The 20,176-nt window shown below is 42.2% G+C and overlaps 2 protein-coding genes across 2 annotated transcripts in view; one reads left to right on the top strand and one right to left on the bottom strand.

Annotated features, from left to right (window-relative positions):
- Positions 1 to 2,662, top strand: part of serpinc1 (serpin peptidase inhibitor, clade C (antithrombin), member 1) — a 19,922-nt gene extending 17,260 nt beyond the window's left edge. Inside the window, exon 8 of the mRNA XM_022218071.2 lies at positions 399 to 2,662. Within this exon, the coding sequence (XP_022073763.1) occupies positions 399 to 575 (177 nt within the window). The 3' untranslated portion in view covers positions 576 to 2,662. The remainder of the gene's footprint in view (positions 1 to 398) is intronic.
- On the bottom strand, positions 2,393 to 19,188 carry zbtb37 (zinc finger and BTB domain containing 37). The gene is made up of 4 exons (XM_022218076.2): positions 18,790 to 19,188; positions 13,197 to 14,141; positions 13,018 to 13,117; positions 2,393 to 11,434 (listed from the first exon to the last, which is right to left on the bottom strand). The coding sequence occupies exons 2-4, from the start codon at positions 14,120 to 14,122 to the stop codon at positions 10,901 to 10,903; spliced, it is 1,560 nt and encodes a 519-aa protein (XP_022073768.1). The 5' UTR covers positions 14,123 to 14,141; positions 18,790 to 19,188; the 3' UTR covers positions 2,393 to 10,900.
- Between the last annotated feature and the right edge of the window lie 988 nt (positions 19,189 to 20,176).

Raw genomic sequence — 20,176 nt, forward strand, 5'->3', positions numbered from 1 at the left:
CATTTGTGAATTCTTCTGTGTGCATTTGTGAATTATGAGACTGTTCTAACTCCATATGGATATATATACATATAGGTATGGCTTTGGGTTTTGCTGTGGCACTCTAAGGTTTTTAGTGCCCCCTTCTGGCCACCCCGTTACACTCCTTAAGACTGCTGATTTAAATGTGAGTGGTCTCCAGAATATTAATGTCATATCTTGTGATTGTGTGTGCATTAAAATCATGTTAAATAACAAAACAATAATAGTATTATCTTATTCCCCATATTAGGAGACTACCAGCTGCTAATATTTGGAGAGTTTCTTTTATACCCACCATGTATCTTTAATGCTTATAATGCAGAGACAGAGCAGACTAGATGACAGGATTCTACAAAAAGCTTGTTTCTGGTTTGCAGGTGAATGAGGAGGGCAGCGAGGCGGCTGCAGCTACTGCTGTGGTGGCCGTCGGACGTTCCATTAACCCGTTCAGAGAGGTGTTTCTGGCTGATCGGCCGTTCCTGCTGCTCATTAGAGAGTCAACAATCAACACACTGCTGTTCACCGGCCGTGTGGCTGACCCTTGCAACGAATAAAAACAGCCCAACAGACGCTGCTGTCAGCATCACTGCTGCTTTGTTGAGTTCAGTGTCCTCAAAATATACAAACTATGTCAACATTTTCATGTGCAACAAGCCAGCAAACATGGTAAAGAATGCTGTAAAAATGGCACCAACTGACTTAGTGGTAGTATTTTTACATGTATATTCATTGACTGCACATTCTGCAGCATGAGAAATCATACAGCTCAGATAAATAGCACAGTTTTTCTCATTGAAGGTTTGTAGTTAATTTAATTACATCTGTGATTAATCAAATCCACTGTGAGAATGTGATGCAGTCAACTATACTGAAAGGTAACCGATGCATGTACATTGTAGTTACTTTAGGGCTTCAGCAGAAAAAAACAGTTCTATGTATTTTCAAGTCAGTTAAATTCGTAGTGTTTGTTTCAATCTGGTACTTTCAGCTTCTAACTTCATTTTCAGTCGACCCTTTGAACAGCCACTGTCTAATCCTACGTTGGAACCAAACCTTGGTGAGGGAGGCTTGCCGCGCTTTCAGAATGACAGAAAATGCCTTTGGATTAAACAAAGTGGAAGACCTCACTCACAGGAGAATCTATCAAAGATCAACAAAAGCTCATAGCTTGGCACACGGTTGTTAGAAGATGGATGTAGCCACCATGCTGTATTGAAAGGAGAATTAGTGATCAAAATGATGACATAATTAGAAAAATGTTTACTGAACTGATAAATTAAAAGTAGATTAAATTTATCCTAGACTTCTAATAAATCAGATTTCTCCTTCAAACCAGAGGATTTGCCCCTGGACGTTAGAAAGAATACAGGTATAAGGCACTTCTGCACTGGCTTCACTTTTCAGACCCAGTGACCACATCCAACTGTTGTATAAAAGATATGATCAAAACTAAATGTTAGCTTGAAATAAAATTCTATAGACTTACCCTGCTCTGCAAAAATACTGTTTATTATATGTATTTGGGTGCTAAACAGACAGCTTTCATTACAATTCACTTTTATTTATGTAGCACCAATTCCAATTCACGCTGTCTTAACCCATAAGTACCCACGGTGACACCAGTGTAACAAGCACTTTGAATGCCCCAGTCTCTTCCTTGTAAAGCTTTATGTCTGACCTTAACTCATTAAGTCCTTTAAGGAAAATTGGGTCTGGGTTCTTATGGGTTAAGATGCTTTATAGAACCCATGTCTGAACCCCCAGAGCAACCCTAATTCAACAGTGGCAAGAAAAAACTTCTTTTTAACGGGAAGAAACCTTGAACAGAATCCAGCTCATATAGGGGGACCTATCTGCAATTACAATTACATAGAAGTCTATTTGAAAATAACACTTGATCTGTCACTTTAGCAAATATTTTCCAAATCAGTTTCTGATTTCAATTGTTAACTTTAAGTCTTGTTCAATGCACTATGGAATTAATTTGGAATATTACAGTCCTGTTTATAGGAAAAGAGTTCATAGAGTATGTTTAGGGTCAAAGCCAACAATTCAAAATGGTCATCCATTAAACAAGAGGTAATGAAATGCCTAAGGCCACCTTTTGTATTCAGTCAGTGGTTACAGACGAAGCCGTATTTCTTCAGTCAAATCATAGCTCAGTTTTGCAACACCTGGTAACTGCAGAAGTACTTCCTGGGGTGTAGATAGCCCTGTTTACAAGATCATAACATTCATCAATATGCTCTCAGGATTAGAGCTGTATATCGGATTTTTTGTCATGTGACTGAAAGCTTATTCTTTTGTGTACAGTGCCACCATGGAACCAGTGTAATAAATGTTGGTACACAGAGAGACGAGTCACTGCAGGTTGACACTTAAAGTGCTTTATTTCCTTTGAAGGAGATGTGACCTGTGAGTGATCTAGTGGTCATAGTGAAAGGAGCTTCTTCACATTTTCTAAACTAATGGACCTTTGGCCTCACCCCACCCACCCCCTCCACCAACAGGTTTTAGCAACAGAGACATGCAACATAAAAGATCTTAACATAAAACCTTTTAGGTTTGTCTACGACAGAACTTGTTAAGTACCTCCTCGTTAAAAAAATGTACAATAATAAAGTTAATTTACTAAACTCCATTTTTTTCCTTTGACTCATTTTCTTCTTCGATATATTAAGATATACTTTGAGGAATCAACAGTAAAGAGTAATCTCATTAAGTGAATATATCTAAATGATTTGATTTATAATTAGGCATGTTGTGGTCAAGGTTACTGGATATTCTTATGCAAAACATTGGATTCACACAATAAAAAGCAAACAAACAAAAAAAAAAGCCAAAAGTTTCAGACTGAAGCCGAAGAAACATGAAACCAGAGCTTAGCATTTTGTTGTTAAGCAAAATTGGTTCTTTGAGAAAACGTAGAGCCTTAACTGACTCAAAGACCAGAGCATGAAGACGATGATGATGAGGTTCAGCTTGTTTTCACAGTTTGAAGATGAAAATGGAAGTGAACTGAAATGAGGAATCACTGAGGAGAAAAGATCGTATTTTGAGCTGCGAGTTACTGAACCTTTCACAGTCGCTGCCTTTATGAACTCGTTACTGTTCGGATGGGGAACAGAACGATACTGGACTCACATATCTGCAGGTGTGATGATGAATCTAGAAAACAGTAATTACAACACTAACTGGAATGGACCAGATGCACGTTTCCAATTTGTCAGTGTTCCCGTCATCAGGCAAACTGAAAGATACAAATGATAGTCTACTTTAAAAAGCCTCAAACTGCATGATTACATCTGAGTAATCTGAGTACCAGCTAGAGCTAGACATGTGAGGCTTAAAAATACCTGCACTATTTCGATTTTATTTTAATGTTTAATTGCCTTCAACAACAGACTTTGGCTAATATGAATTGACAATTTTTGCTCCATACTTTTAAACTCTAAATCAGAACTCAGTGAAAGTCAGAAATGTAACTTGGATGTTGCCGTGAACACTGGTTTCAAATGGGAAAACGGTCATCAGAATGTTTCATTAGTTGTTTAGGAAACCTGTTCTCCTCTTGTGGATAACTTGGATAATGTTGCACCAATCAAGAAGTCTTCATTTATCTGAACAGATGCGACTGTGGAGCAGAATAATACTTTGAAGAAATAAACAGCGGCCGTTTGGACAGAAAAACAGGTGAGGTCTGATTCATTCTCTGAAACAACTTGACAACATACATATCTGAATACACAAAAACTCTCATTTTAGGAGAAAATTCTGATTAAATGCTGACATTGATAAAACCTGCTAATGTGTGAGTTCTCAAGAAAAATTCAAGTTGTGATCAGGTTTAAAACACAGTGGTTCATGAACACAACTGATGCAACTTTTCCTTCTTTAGATTGCGCTAGCAGGACTAGACTGAACCAGACTGGACCTGCTGTCCGAAAGCAGCTTGCTCTGGACTTTAACTGGCTTAAAATGATGTACTGCTCTCTGAGGCCAAGTCCTCAGTACTTCAGACCACCTCAGTGCAGAGAGCAGAAAGCCAACAAAACTCAGTACAATATGGAACACAGAAAAGGCCAAGGGCATCTTTGAAACTGCAACATGTCTTTACTTCAAAACATACTTAATACCAAGAAATAAAAATGATGAGAGTTAACTGTATCTGTTTGTTCCAGGAGGTTCCGCAGAACAAACAGTTTGTGTTCATGTTGGAGCTGGGCAACATGGCCAACTTTTAGTTTTTTAGATTGTCAGAAAGGGTTTTCTATGATTGATCCATGGAGTAGAATGTTTCTTCATGCATTTAAAATACAAAACACAGATTGAGCCACAATTAACAGGTTTCTTTAAAGACCTCCTCCGGTGAAAATCAAGTTTTTAAGTAAGCAGTCAGAGTATTTTCACCTTGAGACTGCAGTGATGACAGTGTCAAAAACACAGATTCAGACTCCTTGGGCTTTATTTGTGAGAAATCGTAGGAACCAATCCTGTTAACTTGCAGGACGAAACTGCAGAGTTGGTTTCAAGGTCAAACAAGGATGTCTGAGTGGTGTGCTGGAGTTGCAGTAAGGAGGGATGGATGCATGGAGAGAGAGGGAGGTAGGGATGTCATAGATCTGCATATTCTAGAGGAAGTAACAATCTCAAGTTCCATCTATGTCATTTGAAAGGAGGAAGGGATTATTTTTCCCTCTTAACTCTGATACACAGATATGGGCTTTCAGGGGATAAATTGACAACCGGAGAAGGACTTTAAGAAAGTTTATGACTAAACAGGCTCACCTCCTCTCCTTTTTAAAAGTTGCCCACTTGACACTCGAACAAAAAATAATGCATAGAGGAGCTAAAAGTAACTTGTGCAGAAAACAGCTTCAATTTATCATTTTTGTGGGCAAAGTCGTTCCTCAGTTTGTATTCTAGCCCGAGTCATGAGATAGTTTTTGTTTCATATTATGGTTATATTAATTTACAGTTATGGATCTTTTTTGCCTGAATTATAAATACCAACATCTAAAGACAGTTTATTATTTAGAACCCTAATAACCATTCAGACCTCATGAAAAATTTCCTGCAAAAGTCACTCAGACTTTTCGATTCCTTGCAAGTTGGAATTTCTGGTCAAATGTCAGCTGAAAGTCCTTTTTCTATTCAACACACTAAACTTTAACCAGTCAACTTCAAGTGAAACATGAAACCACTCTGTGAGATGTGTGTAATAACACACAAGGTGCCGTGATTTCTGAAAATAAATACAGATTACATGTTAAGATCACCACAGTAGTCATAAACTGACCAAAACTGTGACAGGAGTTCAATGGATACCTATATATTCTGTGGCTGCAGAGAGCTGAAAAGAGGTCTTGTGGTTGTCATGATTAGTGAGTTTTGATCCATATTGCCCAGCCCTGGTTTGTGTGTTCTATCATCCTGTGCAGTGACTCACAAGGATTTCTTACCTGCTGCTTGTGTTTGTGTACAGGCGAGTAGTATTTCTGCAGCATGCAGATCGCTCTGAGGTTTAGCCGTTACCGTTCTGCTACGTTGGGAAAGGTAAACGTCCGATTCACTGAATAAAAGAAAAGAGTCTGTATACCTGATAGATCCTGGTTTAGCCTGAAGTGTGAGCGTGGCAGCGGCTGCAGTGGGATCTGTGAGGAAAAGTTCAAGCCACTCGGAGTGAGGACAGAGCCGCTGGCTTGATTTGCATAAAAAAATTTACCATCCACTGAGAATCCGATTCACAGCTCTGTAGAAAAACAGTAACAGCCGATCCATGTGCTACCTGCCTACCGACCCTCCATCTGAATTCAACTCTTAGCTTGTTTACATAAGTCATATGAAAAAACATCTTAGTAGTTTAAATATGTTTGTCTGATAATATGTGTAGATCTGTCATTGTTCTGTTTTTATAAAAAAGTTTTCAACCCCGTCTCTCTCTTGCCGATAAGTGCTGAAGTTGTTTTGGCGTTTGGGAGGGCCAACGTAGCCGCCGCCTTTCCTTTGGTTGCCAGGTAATCCATCATCCTCCCGCCCTCCTGTAGGTGAACTTTGACCTCTGGAAATGTTTTTTAATCCAGCTCCATGGCCTGGCCACTACATCCATCTGGTCTGACAGAGTCTGGCTCCTTGTCCTGTCGCTATCTGACCAATGTCAACTCCGATCAGAACCATCTGTAGTCAATGATGCACTGCCTCTACAGCACTCAGTCCACCAGCAGTAGGCCACCGTTGGCTCAACATATATTCTGTGTGTATACTCAGCCATGTCCAAAATCACTCTGTATGTACTACATACTACACTGTCTACTGCTCACCAGTTTAATGGAAATTCTGTGTGTAAGTGTGTCCACAGTGAACTACTGTTCAGGATTTTGACTGTCCAAAATCTCCTTTTCCTGCTCACTGTTCAGTCAGATATATAGGGAGTAGACCGTGTGATCAAGAGGGTTGTTTTTTTTTTTCCACACATTCTTTCTCATATGCTAAAGGTTCTAACTTCTGGTTGGAGGGGCTAATTAACTATTCACTAAGAAACATTTTACACACTAGTCTTGAAGTGCAGAAGTGTTCTTTTTGTCTTCACTTCCATTTGCAAAGGACATCAAGTGCGAGTCAGTAAAAGCACAATTTATACTCGGAAAAAATAAATCAGAATACAACCTAATGATGATTTTCTGTGTTTCCTGAATACCAATTTAGGATTGATAGGAAACATTAATGAATCAACCCTGGCTAACTGTCTGTGGAGTGAACAAGTAGTAGCAAGACTTCTACATGTTCATTTTCTGTTTTCATGACAGGAAACTAGTTAGACTCTCTAAAAGTGAGACCGAGTTAAAGCAGCAGATTTAGTGCATCATTCACTGTGACAGATGGTGCTGACTGGGTCATGACACTGTGCAGACCTCCTCGAACAATAACCTTCTGTCTTCTGTCACACATTGTCAGAGCAAGAAAGTGTCTGAGAAAAACTAACAAAGAAAACAATAAAGACATGCCAGTTTATAAAAACATCTGAGTAGACTGACAGAGATCTGTGTGGGTGGATCCGGGCACCCAGGTGGTGCTGTGCTGCAGCTGTATTGCGTAGTGATGAGAGGTAACTGAGCTGTGTAGCTTATCTGAGGCTGGACAACGTCCAGTTTTCCTGCTGTGAGTTTGTTTGGCCTACAGGCTGCCAGACAGTCTGGTCGAATCTATGAAATCCTTAGAAACTGAGTTCAAATGCCACAATACTTTATGGTTATTCTACAGCCAAATTAGTCAGCCCAGTGTGATTGGAGTTCCTCACTTTTCTCTCCGTTTGTCCTGCATGAAGTATAATACAGTGAGAATGGAAATTCACTCTCTAGCTTCAGTATCAAATGTGCTGATTCCCAGAGCTTTGACATGCATCCCATGTCCTTGATCCAGGGCAGTGATGGGTTGGTGAGGCTGTCCACACTGATGTGGGAGCTGGACATGGATGTGATTTAAAGTCCCTTACAAAGGTCATCTGATTTCATGCAACTAAAGTCCTGCACTAGTCAGGAGGAAGGTTGTATTCACTTGAGAAGTCCTCAGAACGCGGTCAAAAACTGTGGTAACAGCTATCATTTTGAATATTTACTCAGAAACAAACTCAACACCTTCTGAAAGTAGTTTGCTGCAAATATGACTGACTACAAACTAGTTTCATTATTGTGTGATTCAAAGATCATGTTTTGATTGAACATAATTAAGTTTTGACATGTAAACTATGAATTATCTGAGCTTAATGTGATATTGGCCAAAAGTACGAGATCGCTTCACCCACATCCAAATATTTAGTTCACACTGATGTACAAGAAGTGAAAGCAGCAAATACACACAAGTATTAGGCTTTCTTTTTAGCTATTTTGTTTAAAGAATTACAATGTATGCCGTTCATTTTTCTTCTACTGACTGAACATTTTAGCCCTCTGTGACATTCTTCCTACTGATGCATTTTTTCTATTTGTGATTTTTAGCTTTCTTCTATATTTGCGTTTCCGTAGAAAACCCTGACCAAAAACAGCAAAAACCAGACAAACATGATGAGAACTGCATTTGAAAACGACAAATGGAGACAGACTTGGTGACTAAACAATTAAACTGAGAATTCTATTAAGATTGTGGTGGATACAAACAGTCCTGAATTTGCTCTTTATTGTTGAATCTGTTTTTCAAAATATGGTAAAAAATTTGCCCTGCATTTGTATGGAAGCCCAGCTTTGTTCATTATTAGATCTGAACAATTCACCTATTAAAGCCACTGGAGTATTTTATATGTAATATTTGAAATAATGTTTAGACTGTTGAGTTCAGAGATGAACCACAGCCAGACCATTTGAGCAGCTTCAGGAACCATCCACACGAAGACAAACCGAGTTCTACACGCATAAGTTTCTTGCCGAATCTGCGTATCATCCACACGAAGACGGCGTTTTGGGGGTCTGTAAACGATTGTTTTTGAAACCAGGTTCCAGAGTGGAAAGATTTTGAAATGCCGTATACGCAGCTCCGTGTTTACTGGCTATCCGCTACTTTTCAGATACGCTTGCGTCATAGTTTTGTATCTTCATTGACCCGCATGCGCAGTTTCATAACTTCATTAAAACGCATGCGCCACACGTGGATAACAACAACAACAATGGCGGCGTACAGTGTAGCAAATGTGCTGATGAAGCTAGTGACCCTACTATCCCTGTTGCAGCAAAATCTCCTTCTTCTAAATCACCACCGAGTTGAACAAACAATTATCAAGGACACATTACAGAACTTTATGGATACACCCCAGAAAAGGACCCACTGTTTTTTCTTGTTTGCGCGTTTCCATCATATTGTTACAGCGCCCCTAGAGGTCTGGCATGTGTTTACAGCGTTTCCATGCGTATCGAGTGCATTCATGTAGACGCACACATTTTCTGAGACGCCTTCTTCTTTATGGCGATTGTTTTTGAAAGTGTTAAGCGTTTTGCCTTTGTGTGGATGGGGCCTCAGACTGTAAGCAAGTTTAAAGCTCTTCTCTCCTGGTGACCAGGAGGAACTCAGCCTTTTATGTTTGCATATTTACATTTATTGAAATGCATTTTTGACTTTTTGCTGTCATTTATTATGTGACACTATATATATATATATATATATAGATCCATTTTGAGATTTAAACATTCAACAGTTTGATGAATGATTTGACCTTTTCTGCACGTGAAAGCACAGTTAAGATATAAGCATATTAGTCCACTGTCAGCAGTAGAATAAAGTTAAGCATTACTCTATCAAGCCAAGCCACTGAAAACGACTTGACAACTGCTGTAATATTCAATCATTTAAGGGAATTTTAAAGAAGAAAAACTACAACTCGGAGGGAATTTGTTGCTAATCAAATAAACTAATGATTTTCCCCTCATCTTCCATAACGCATTGCTATTGAAATGTAGTGTTTCCTCTATATTCATTTAGGAGTTCTTCTTCGCCATTCTTAAATCCTTGCTGCCGCTCTTTCAAATTTCTTTTCTTTTTATTGTCGCAAATACACCACCGCCGCATGTCTCCACCTTCACAGCAGAGTCCTGCACTGTGTCGGGTACTCGTGAGTAATAAGGTAAACTGCAGATAATTATCTTGCTCGGTATCTACTCTTTAAGACGTCGAGTTAATACAACATTAATTATTCGCGAGAGCGTAGCCTGGAAAGTGACGTCACGTCAAGCACCTGGGCACCAGGTCAGAGAGTCAGAGGAGTGTTGTCTTGGAAAATAGGGCAGCGACTTACCGGCGAAAAGTTACTCGCTTAAGATAACTGATAATAGATTTTACAAGTTAAAACAGACATTCGCAAAATATTAATGGCCAGCTAACTTTACAGAACATATCAGTAGCTACAGTTAGTTGGGCCTGGTGCCAACTCAGTGTCGCTAACATGAGTAAACTAAATGATAGCATTAAGCTAATATTTACACGCCATGATGTAACTGCTGACTGCATTTTCAGATGAGCTTGTTAAAATACTTTAGTTTTTACATTGAGCATTTAAAAAGCTATTTTCAACTGGCCATTCAATAAATAAGTTGTAAAAGTAAAATCTGCAGCCAAGTGTCATTTGTTTAGGCCGCCACGGCTCCCGTAGAGCCTGCCAGTCAAGATCAACTCCTCTTTCCTAGAGGAAACACTAGAAATGTTTAAAAGGCTATCCTGTTGAAGGATAAAAACACCTGGAATTAGGATTAATGATCATATTTGTGAAATGAAGGAGACTGTGTGTGAATGCAGTTTTGTGGATGACGCTGAACAATGAGGTATTTAGTGTGACACAGCGTAGTGTGACAAAGCCAGAAAACAGGAAAAAATTAGGAACTCCAATCACACTGGAACTGAACTTCAACAGTTCTAGTTTTTTCACTGAACTTTTTGGTGCAACTAAATCTATTTACGGCATTGTGGCACTTAAAGAGCGCATAAGATTATTAATAACCCGACTGCTCCAGATTGTCTCAAGGCAAATACGAAGGATTTGAACTGATAAACTGGCACTGAGTAGTTTGGCAAAGTCTACAGACAGACTGTTATGATGCTGCATTGTGAACCTGTAAATATAAAAGTAGAAATCTGTAACATAAACTCGACGGAGGCAAACGAGAACCACTGAATTGTGTGGTGCATGAGGTTGTTTGAGTGTGTGGCATTTCTTCATTTTAGCTTAATCTGTTCGGTTTGGTTAGTGAAGGTAGATGCGGTTTAAAGCGGAAAAATCTCAGTTCCGACTCCAAGGGGTCCTTTGACTTCAGTGGGTTCAGCGTCCTGTTGGCTTCAGTTACAACAGGATCAGAACGGCCCTCCGTGCTTGCAACCCTCCACCCTCCTCCCTCTGTTAGGGTCAGTCTGGCCCCGTAGTGGAAACCGAGGCTTGGGGACCTTCTCCATACTGACCTCCACCAACGCTGCTTCCACTGCCGCCTCCCCCACCCTCTGGCTCCTCCTGACTGGGGGAGGCTTCGTCGCTCGGACCGCCCCTGGATGTGACGGAGGCAGTGGTAGTCTCAGGGGAGGCGCTGTGGGCTTCCTGGGGGGTGCAGCCTGGGTGGTTTTTGCGGAAGTGCTGGTTGAGGATGGCCTGGAAGGGGAAGCTCTTGCCGCAGACGTGGCAGTGGAAAGGTTTGTTGCCGGTGTGCTTGCGGATGTGATACTCCAGCTGGTCTTTACGGGTGTACTTTTTCCCACAGATGCGGCAGACGAAAGGCGTGATGCCCATGTGCAGGCGCATGTGGCGGTCTAGGCTGCCTTTCTGGTTGAAAGACTTGCAGCAGTAGATGCAGGTTAGACGAGGGTTGTAGCGGAACCAGCGGTCTCCTACCTGCTCTCTCAGGTAGTCCTCGTAGCTGCCCATATCAAATGCGGCGTGTTCCTCCCCCTGATGGGTAGAACAAAGTGATCTTACAGCTGACCAGGAAAGATTTCAAAATAAAGATTATATTTCTTGAGATGAACTTGTAGCCTGATACTAATTGTGGGGTCTGAAACCAGAACTCTGGTCACATCAAAGCTTCATTCCCAGTTATCCAAACTAAATACTCTTTAGGTACTGCTTGAAACTATTGTAAATGTTTTTGGGAGATTTTAGTGTACATTGTGGAGTTTAGAACTTGTGAGCCTGGAGGCTACTGAAAAGGCATAAATATCTCTGTGCTTTTGAGATTTTGGTGGTTATTAAAGGGGTTCACAAAGTTCTACAACTGCAAAAAGAGGAGCTACTAGTTTCTGAGCTGGTTCAGAGTGCTGCATGTCTAATAAGAGACTTTAGTGGTTATAAAACAGTTTCTAGGGTTTCTTTTGGTGGCTGAAAACTGCTAGGAAATTCTGGAGCAGTGTGCTAGACAGAACAATTTTCTAGGGCCTCGATAGGAGACTGATTTGGCCACTAATGAGATAGTTAAACAGCTACAGCCAATAAAGTAGAAGTTTTAGGGTTACAATATGATGCTCAATCACTACAAAAGTTCTTGATGTCTTTGAGGACTTTCTAATTGTCATTGAGGTCATTCTACGGATCCTTCGGGAGGTGTCTATGGTTCTGAGGGAGTGGAAAAGGTTCTGAAGCACTTCAGGAAGTCCTAGTGGTTAAAGGGGAACTTCGTTTTTTTTCAACCTGGGGTCTGTTTTCATATGTCTTTTCATACATGTGAGCGATGGAGAAATGCATTTTTGACATAGCTCCAGTATTTAGCCAGGCAGGCAGCTTAGCAGCTCAGCTAGCAGCTCAGCTAGCGAAAAGTATGGGGCAGCTGGCCCCCCCGCGTCAAAGTCCGCCCTAACGTGCTTTTTGCCCCACACTGACCGGCTCGGATAGTCTCAATGAGTGTCCCACAACATACTAGAGATGAGAAGTGAACAAAAACCTCCACATTACCTGGCGATCGCTCTTTGTTGTGGTCTGTATCCAAATCTCAGGACGCTAGAAAGCAAATCTCGTTCCGAAATCGATAAGTATGGGCCAGCTGCCCCATACTTTTCGTTAGCCGAGCTGCTAGCTGAGCTGCTAAGCTGCCTGCCTGGCTAAATACTGGAGCTATGTCGAAAATTCATTTCTCCATCACTCACATGTATGAAATGACATATGAAAACAGACCCCAGGTTGAAAAAAACAAAGTTCCCCTTTAAGGAGGGGGTTCTGGGGTCATGTAGATGGATGTACAGATCCTTGAAAATGCTGTACGGGTCCCTTGGCAGGTTCTAGGTGTCCTGCTGAGAACTAAACACTATAGAACACCATCCTTTGTACTTGCTTTTCGATTGGTTTTACCTGAAGTATTCATCATCCTGTCTCTTGTGTCATTTGATTAAACAAGATTCAAATTGTTGACTTTATTTTCTAACATGACTTGAGCCAACAGATACAAGTTTGTGGAAATGAGCCTGTCAGAAGCACACCTCTCCTAGCTGGAACCCTGCATCAGCTAATATGTTAGCTTCACTTACAGTAGTTTGTGTTTGTACCTGTGAGCTTGGTTGTCGCAATTCATCTGCCCTGCTGGGAGACTCGCTTTTTGCTCTTTGACGCTCTGCAAGAACAACCACACTGCCGGTGGGACTGAACCTGTCGCACATAAACACACACTGTCAGGTGTCAAAGAGCAGTTAGTGACACATGGAGGGGTGTCACCACAGCGACTCACCTGTCTGTCTCACTAAAGCTAGAAGACGGTTGGACGCTGCGAGTGCCCAGCGTTCCCACCGGCCCCGTCACCAGCGTGCTGCGTCCTGACGTGTCGATCATCACGGTGGCCCCCTCCTCCACCACCCCCACCTCCTCCTGGTGCTCTCCTGCTCCAATCCACTCCTCCATTCTCTCTGTCTTGATCCGGACTCCGTCCACGCTGCTGCCCTCCTCAGCACTGCCGGTCCGCTCTGGTTCACTGCTCGTCTCCACATACCACTGACCAGCCCGGTTGATGCGGAGGATTGGCTCTTTGCCCACTCTGCTGCTGGTGGTTCCAGGCCCCTCCAGCCCACTGTGCTCCACTGTTGGTGGTGGACTCAGTGGCTCTTCTGCTGGGCTGACCGCCTCGCATGTCTCTGCTCCTCCCCGTGGGCCGAGCAGCCGCAGACCTCCATGGTGACCCCCTCCTCGTACCACCGCCTCCAAGGTCCTACTTCCCCTTGATCCTCGCACAGCCTCCTCCTCCCTGGACTCCTCGTCCAGATCGGCCAAGCTGATCTTTAGATGGATTCCCTCCAGGATCTGAGTGCAGCGGTCGATGATGTGCTGCATCTGCAGGAAGCTGGCAGCCGTCAGGTAGCTGATGATGTCTGCGAGCTGCAGGCAGAGTCGGCCCGTGTAGCAGAAGGACAGCAGCTGCTCGAAGACTGACGGGTTGCGAATCACGGTCAGTGACACGGTGCTCATCTGGCTCAGAGACATGTGGTCCCGGAAGTACGGTGAGCTGGCAGCGAGGACCACCTTGTGTGCACGGAAGCTCTGGCCCTGAACGTTGACCACAATGTCGCAGAGACGGCCCTGAACTCGCAGCTGGTTCAGGTGAGACAGAACTGAGTTACTGAAGTCAGGGATGTCCAGCTGAATGCTTCCGGAGCGCTCCATGCTGCAGCCTGTAAGTACGCTGCAACGACAAGAAAACAACATGTCAAGACAAACCAGGTCCCACCACTAATTTGTACCTTATATGTTGTTAATTAATTGGTTTAAATGATTTGGACCTTAGTTTTGGTTAACAGGTCATTTGTTTTACATGTAAACAAACTGTAGTTGCCGATGTTCACACAGCAGGAGATGCTGTACAGATGTCTTAATAATGTCATAGCAGATGTTGTCTATCAGTTATCAAAGGTAAATACTTGTTTTTTTTGCAGAGTAACATATAGAGATAATTTGGCTGTAAAAATGATATTGTGGTATCCATCCCTATAATAGCCCTAGTTGTATCAGACAGTTAATACCATAAAATACTACATTTACTTTACATTTGTAGTTATGGAGGGTGGCAATTCTTTAATCTAGCAAAAGCAGACATTTTTTTCTTGAACTGATCCTTTTAAGTTTTATGAGACACTTAAAGCTATATAAATCTGGCAAAACTAAAGTGAATCTACCATGATCGATGACTTTGTGTCACAGTTAAATTATATTCAAATGGTTATTGCTCTAACATGATGGCATGTGACAGGGTGCTTTGATAAAATATTCTTGTTTAAAAGATACCTAACCCACATGTAGAAGCAAATCTTGTAAATATGATATGTGGGTGCATCAGTATGTGAAAGCAGCCAGGTCAGCCTGGGTTAGGATTATATTCAGTGTAAAGTGATGTGATGCATCATCATCACCATGATGAGGAAAATGTGTTTTGGGGGCAGAGGGAGTGTGCACCAAGACTGGAAACAAAATCGGCTTTTAATCATTCTCTGGTCTATTTTCTGTCTGTCCTCTGGTTGTCTTTCCACAGATCTGAAGTGGATCAGGTCAGCTTTTTGGACCAAGACAATAGTAGGCCAATCACAGACGAACACTTAAGATCTTTTATGCTTCTCAGCAATACAAGCACCTACACAATTCATCTGAATTGCAGTGATTAACACACAACTACAACAATTTTTTTTCAGTTATTCTGTGTTTTGTAAGGTTGTTTTGTGTTCAGGATATTTTGGGCAGGACAAAAGTCATCCCTGTTGCATAACAATATAAAGGCTGCCTCCAATTGGAGACCATGCATTTATTTTTTGTTTGTAAAGTAATCAGGCCAATGCCACTAATTAATCAGCTGATGGCAATTATCTTTAAATGTCACTTAACCAAGTCACTAGTTACAACTGAATGAAATTCAGTTGTAATAAATTTTCTTTTCATGCTGCATCCTGTCAGATGAATAGAGGTCAGTTAAAGGTTCCCATTCTACGGAGGGAGACCAAGGCTGAAAGTAGTTGTTATTCATCTGGTCGTGGGGAATTTGGCATCTTATTGATTTTGCAGCTGCTTTTTGTCTTGTTTTGTGTCTCTGTTTGTCTCTTTGGGAAGTGCATTCGCCCAAACTATTAAGCTCAATTCGGTACTTACTGTTATCCAAACAGTTCCTTCCAGAAATCTATGTTGAGTCTTTGCCTTGTGGAAGTAAAACTCTGGAGCACAAGTTCCATTACGTTAGCAGTGCACCAGCTGTTGTCTATGAGCTACAGCACGCAAAGCTACACCCTTATAGCTGCAGATACTGATCACCATTAATCTTGTACCCATGTTAACTCACACTAGACATATTAACCGGTGTTCCTGCACGGGATTCCTTCTTAAAGATGGCAAGGAGTAGCCTAGCCGCGCTAGACAGCCCACGGCAACTAATTTAATTCTCTGCCAGGGTCGGTCTAGTTACCCTCGGTAAGCCTCGAGGTTGGATGCTCCTAAAACTGGCCGACGAATCACCATGAAGTGTAGAGTCAGAAGGCGGGCGTAACTAAGTGACGACAGAGGCGCCACGATTCTGACAGAAACAACCGGAAACAACCATAGAAACAAGGATAGACAAGAAGATGGCTGCGCACAATAAACAGTTATCTTTCGACTAGGCTTTGGCCACAGCCCTTAAAGATTTGAAGCTAAAATTCAACTTGAAAGATAAAGAAAGGACGGCACTGAAGTGTTTCACTGAAAAGAAAGACATATTTCCCCGAACTCCCGCATCCTCTGATTTACGGCACTCTCGGAACTATGTCAGCCTATTTGTTGCGCTGATTGGTTGTATACCTACCCAATTGCTGCAAAGTGATTTGAAAGACAACCTTTTAGCCCGCCTCCCTCCCTATCGAGAGTTCCTAGACCCTTGCGTCTTCAGACCTGGGTCTAGCGCGGCTAGGCTAGGCAAGCAGCAGTTTGAAACCCTTAAACGTTACAGTACGAATTACAACCAAATACATAATTCTTTTGTCTCTTCTGCATCAAAAACAAATCAAGCCTTAACCACAACACCAAGTTACAAGCAAACCATGTAGTTAGTGCAGTGTTTACATTCTCACACATCCCCTTTATATTCAGTGTGACTTAACAACATGAAATGCTGACAGTCCCTTTAAACTCAGTTCTGGTCCCTGAAGCCTCGGGGTTTCCTCCAGAGTCCATTCAGTAACTCAGCCATGACAACCAAGATGACACAGTGAGGAGACTATCAAAGATGTGCTGTGTCTCAAAACACACCTTCCTGTACTTGTATGTGTTCTTTTGAGTGTACTCTCACAAATGCTGCAGAGTAATATTTATATTAAATTTTCTAATTTCAATAGACTCAACTTTTACTCTACATACATCCTAATGCAGAAACCTTTGCATTCAAATAAAGCTTCAAATAAGACTCGTATGTGGTGCCTTGACAGCTCACCTTAGAGAGTGTGAGCCCTGTGTGCAAAGGCTACAGTCCATACTGCAACAGCCTGGGTGTTATTACAGCCAGTGGGCCTTTGTTGCATATCACACCTGATCTCTTTTATCCCAAGTCTCAAGTCTGGTTTCATTCAGCACTATCCATTTTACCTGAATATAGTGCATCTTGTAATGGACAGACACTAAAGTTCACCAATGTCCTTAGAGAGCAGTAGGGGTGGGGGAAATTTCCGATTCTTCAATGCATTGCAATTCAGACATGGACACATCTGAATTGATATACAAACATCCAAATTTCAATTATTTAAATCTGTTAAACTAATACAGAAGATTCTAACTAATGCGGAACTAAAAAGTGCGGTATACATCATCCCCGGGACACTTTGGGATGCGCACCTGGAGCGGACACGCCGACACGCACAAAGAGTAAAACAAACCAGGCTGACCGCCACCCACTTCGCCATGAGATCTGAACAGCTCCTTCTAATTTAATAGCAGATGTGTGGAAACGCTTCGGCTTCTACGTCGACGGTGGAAGCGAACTGGACAAGAGCCATGTTATATATAATGTATGCACTACTGGAGCCCAGATATGCCATCCCGTCCCGATGCTATTTCACCGACAAGGTCATCCTGACACTCTACAGTATACAAATTAAAGATGCATCAATAATCAATTTATCATCGAATCGTAGCCCTTGAATCGTAATCGTTATCGAATCATTAGGTGCCCAAAGATTCCCACCCCCAGAGGACAGTGCCTCACATGCATGCTAAGCTAGAAGAAAGCCAGGCAGCTGTGCACGGAGAAGCCTCTAGTCTCCACTCTGATACTGCAGTGCAGCAACTGCAACAATTACTTGAAGTAAGTATTAGATGAGGTATTTTAATGTCAGATTTACAATTTTATCTACATAATCACGATCACTTCATTGTCAGAAGCAAATATTGTGATTGTGATTAATATTCCAGAAATTGTGCTCATAATGGTCAACAAGCTACATGTGAAAAGCTGGACATTTTCTATCGCAAGTGGTTACGCAGTGGAATGGTAGAGGCCGTCCACCTAAATAAAGTGACATCCACACAAAGTATTTATTTTCCAACAAGTATCCCTGCGTTACTGTCGGACAGAAACCATTCACGTGTTTTTTTAGGCTCACTCAGCAGTCTGTAATGATTCAGTCCCACAAAAATAAAACAAATCCAGCAGATAGTTTGATGGGAGATAATGGCGGCCACATACTGCGACTGGCATTTCCAGTAAGTGCACAACCCGTCGTGTTTGATTTGAAGCAATGCTACCCTGTGGACATTAACAGCCTACCTGCCTAAGAACATAGACTTGACGGGAACATCCAATCACAAGTCAACAGCACTCCACAAGTTCACACCTGTTATTAGACACCATCACCATTGTGGCCGCTTGTGATTGGACCTGCTTAACCACTCTATATGCCAACAAACGTCAATTCCGTGGGAATGACCAAGCTGTTGTTGCTGTAAACCAGCAGGAGGCAGAAGGGCTCATCCGGTGTGGAGGCTGTTGGGAATTAAAATCTCTACTTTGACAGTTTTTGCGGTTGAATATGACCATGTTGCCTCCCAAGTCGCAAATGATCGCCTACTTCCTGCTTAGGCAAAAGACGTCAGCTTTATCGCCGGTCCTCCCCTTTGGCCTGGGACTCATCCACATACACACCTGTACTTACAGCTCTCCAGAGATGGGATCGCTCCAGGTGTGAACAGGCCTGAGAACCTGACCAGAAACATCTGGCCCAGACCAGACCAGGGCCAGTCTGCCTGCAGGACACAGAAACCACCAGACAGGTACATGCCAGTGTGTCAGGACACCAGGTGAAGCTCCAGGTGTGCAGGACTCTCACCTGAAGAGAGGCGGGGGCCAGGGGGGGTCCGGGTCTGGTTTCAGGGCGCGGTGCCGTCGATGCTTTAGTCCAGCGGCTTACTAAGCATCGTTAGCAGGACAGGAGATGACGACGGGGTCGGGTCGTGTCGGCTCTGCTCTGCTCAGCACGGCTCGGCTCGGCCCGGCAGGCTGCAGCTCCACCCGCCGCTTCTCCAGGCTCCTGAGCTCCGAGGCTCCAGCGGTGGTCGCCGTGCGTCTAAGGCAGGAGAAAAGCAGCTGAGCTCGGCCTCCGGTCCGTCAGCTGCCGCTCTGCCGCCATTCCGCTGGAAGGGACTCGGTTCAGCGTCCGTTCGGTGTCGGCGGGCTGCTGCTGCTTCTCATCTTCCTTTTTCACGGCAGAAGGGCCGAGGCTGCAGAAAGGAAGGAGGAAAGGAAGAAAACGCGTGCGGCCTGATGGGAAATGTAGTCCAGATCCAGCAGAGGCGCTGGCCAAATGGTGGTGCTAAAACTGCACCTCCCGGCATGCATCACTCCGGATAGGGGTCATGATGGCATTTGGAGTTTGGCAAAGTGGAGTACTTTACTTCAGTGGGAAAATTATCCATTATAAGTATAAGTACTGCTTTTAAAAATCCTCACATTGTTAATGGGATTGGTGAATTTAACATATCCAAAGTAAAAACAATTATAAAAAATGGTATTATCAGGTGTCAGGTTTCACAATTATGTTATTGATGATTATTAGTTATTATTTAACTTATTTAATCTGTAACATGCCTATCATGCTTCCCAGGACTTTATTTTCTGCATTGGATCAACACATTTTCATTCTGAAAACATGAATAAAGCAGGTCAGCTCTGCCACGACAAAAAAACCTGTAATTAGGTAGAACTGTACAATGTGCCGATTTTTGTTAGTTTCTGTTTGTATGGGAAAATAAAACACGAAAAAGCATTATGAAGTACATCATGAACTATGGACTTTTAAAAGTCTTTTGCAAGATATGAAAGCGACCTGTGCTTGCAAGGGCCTGATAAATGTAGTGCATACAAAGTAAAACATTTCCTCTGAAACGTTTGCTTATTTCCATTATTTTGACATTGAAAAGAAGATGAATTACACAAACATGTATATATGACAGACAATGAAACTCGGACTACCTGAATAATTATTTCTGAGTGAGTTTTCTTTTGTAAGCTGTACTGCTATATATGATAGATATTACAAACCTTGTGGAGTAGAAGTATAAATGAATAAAATATGGAAACACTCAAACAGGATTTGAAATACTTGAACAACATTGTTTACTCACAATCAATTTGACAGAGTTTGAATAGTTTTGCAAAGAAGAATAAGTTAAAATTGCAGTGCCCAGACGTGCATGACTGATTGAGAATGTGTGTTT

Source organism: Acanthochromis polyacanthus, chromosome 15 (assembly GCF_021347895.1).
Source record: "Acanthochromis polyacanthus isolate Apoly-LR-REF ecotype Palm Island chromosome 15, KAUST_Apoly_ChrSc, whole genome shotgun sequence".
Classification (NCBI taxonomy): domain Eukaryota; kingdom Metazoa; phylum Chordata; class Actinopteri; family Pomacentridae; genus Acanthochromis; species Acanthochromis polyacanthus.

Excerpts from the sequence above, each read along its gene's own strand:
- zbtb37 (XM_022218076.2), bottom strand. The coding sequence starts at position 14,122 with ATGGAGCGCTCCGGAAGCATTCAGCTGGACATCCCTGACTTCAGTAAC. Across the intron at positions 13,118-13,196 it reads AGCTTTAGTGAGACAGACAG|GTTCAGTCCCACCGGCAGTG; the intron begins GTGAGTCGCTGT and ends TATGTGCGACAG. Across the intron at positions 11,435-13,017 it reads TGCGACAACCAAGCTCACAG|GGGGAGGAACACGCCGCATT; the intron begins GTACAAACACAA and ends TCTACCCATCAG.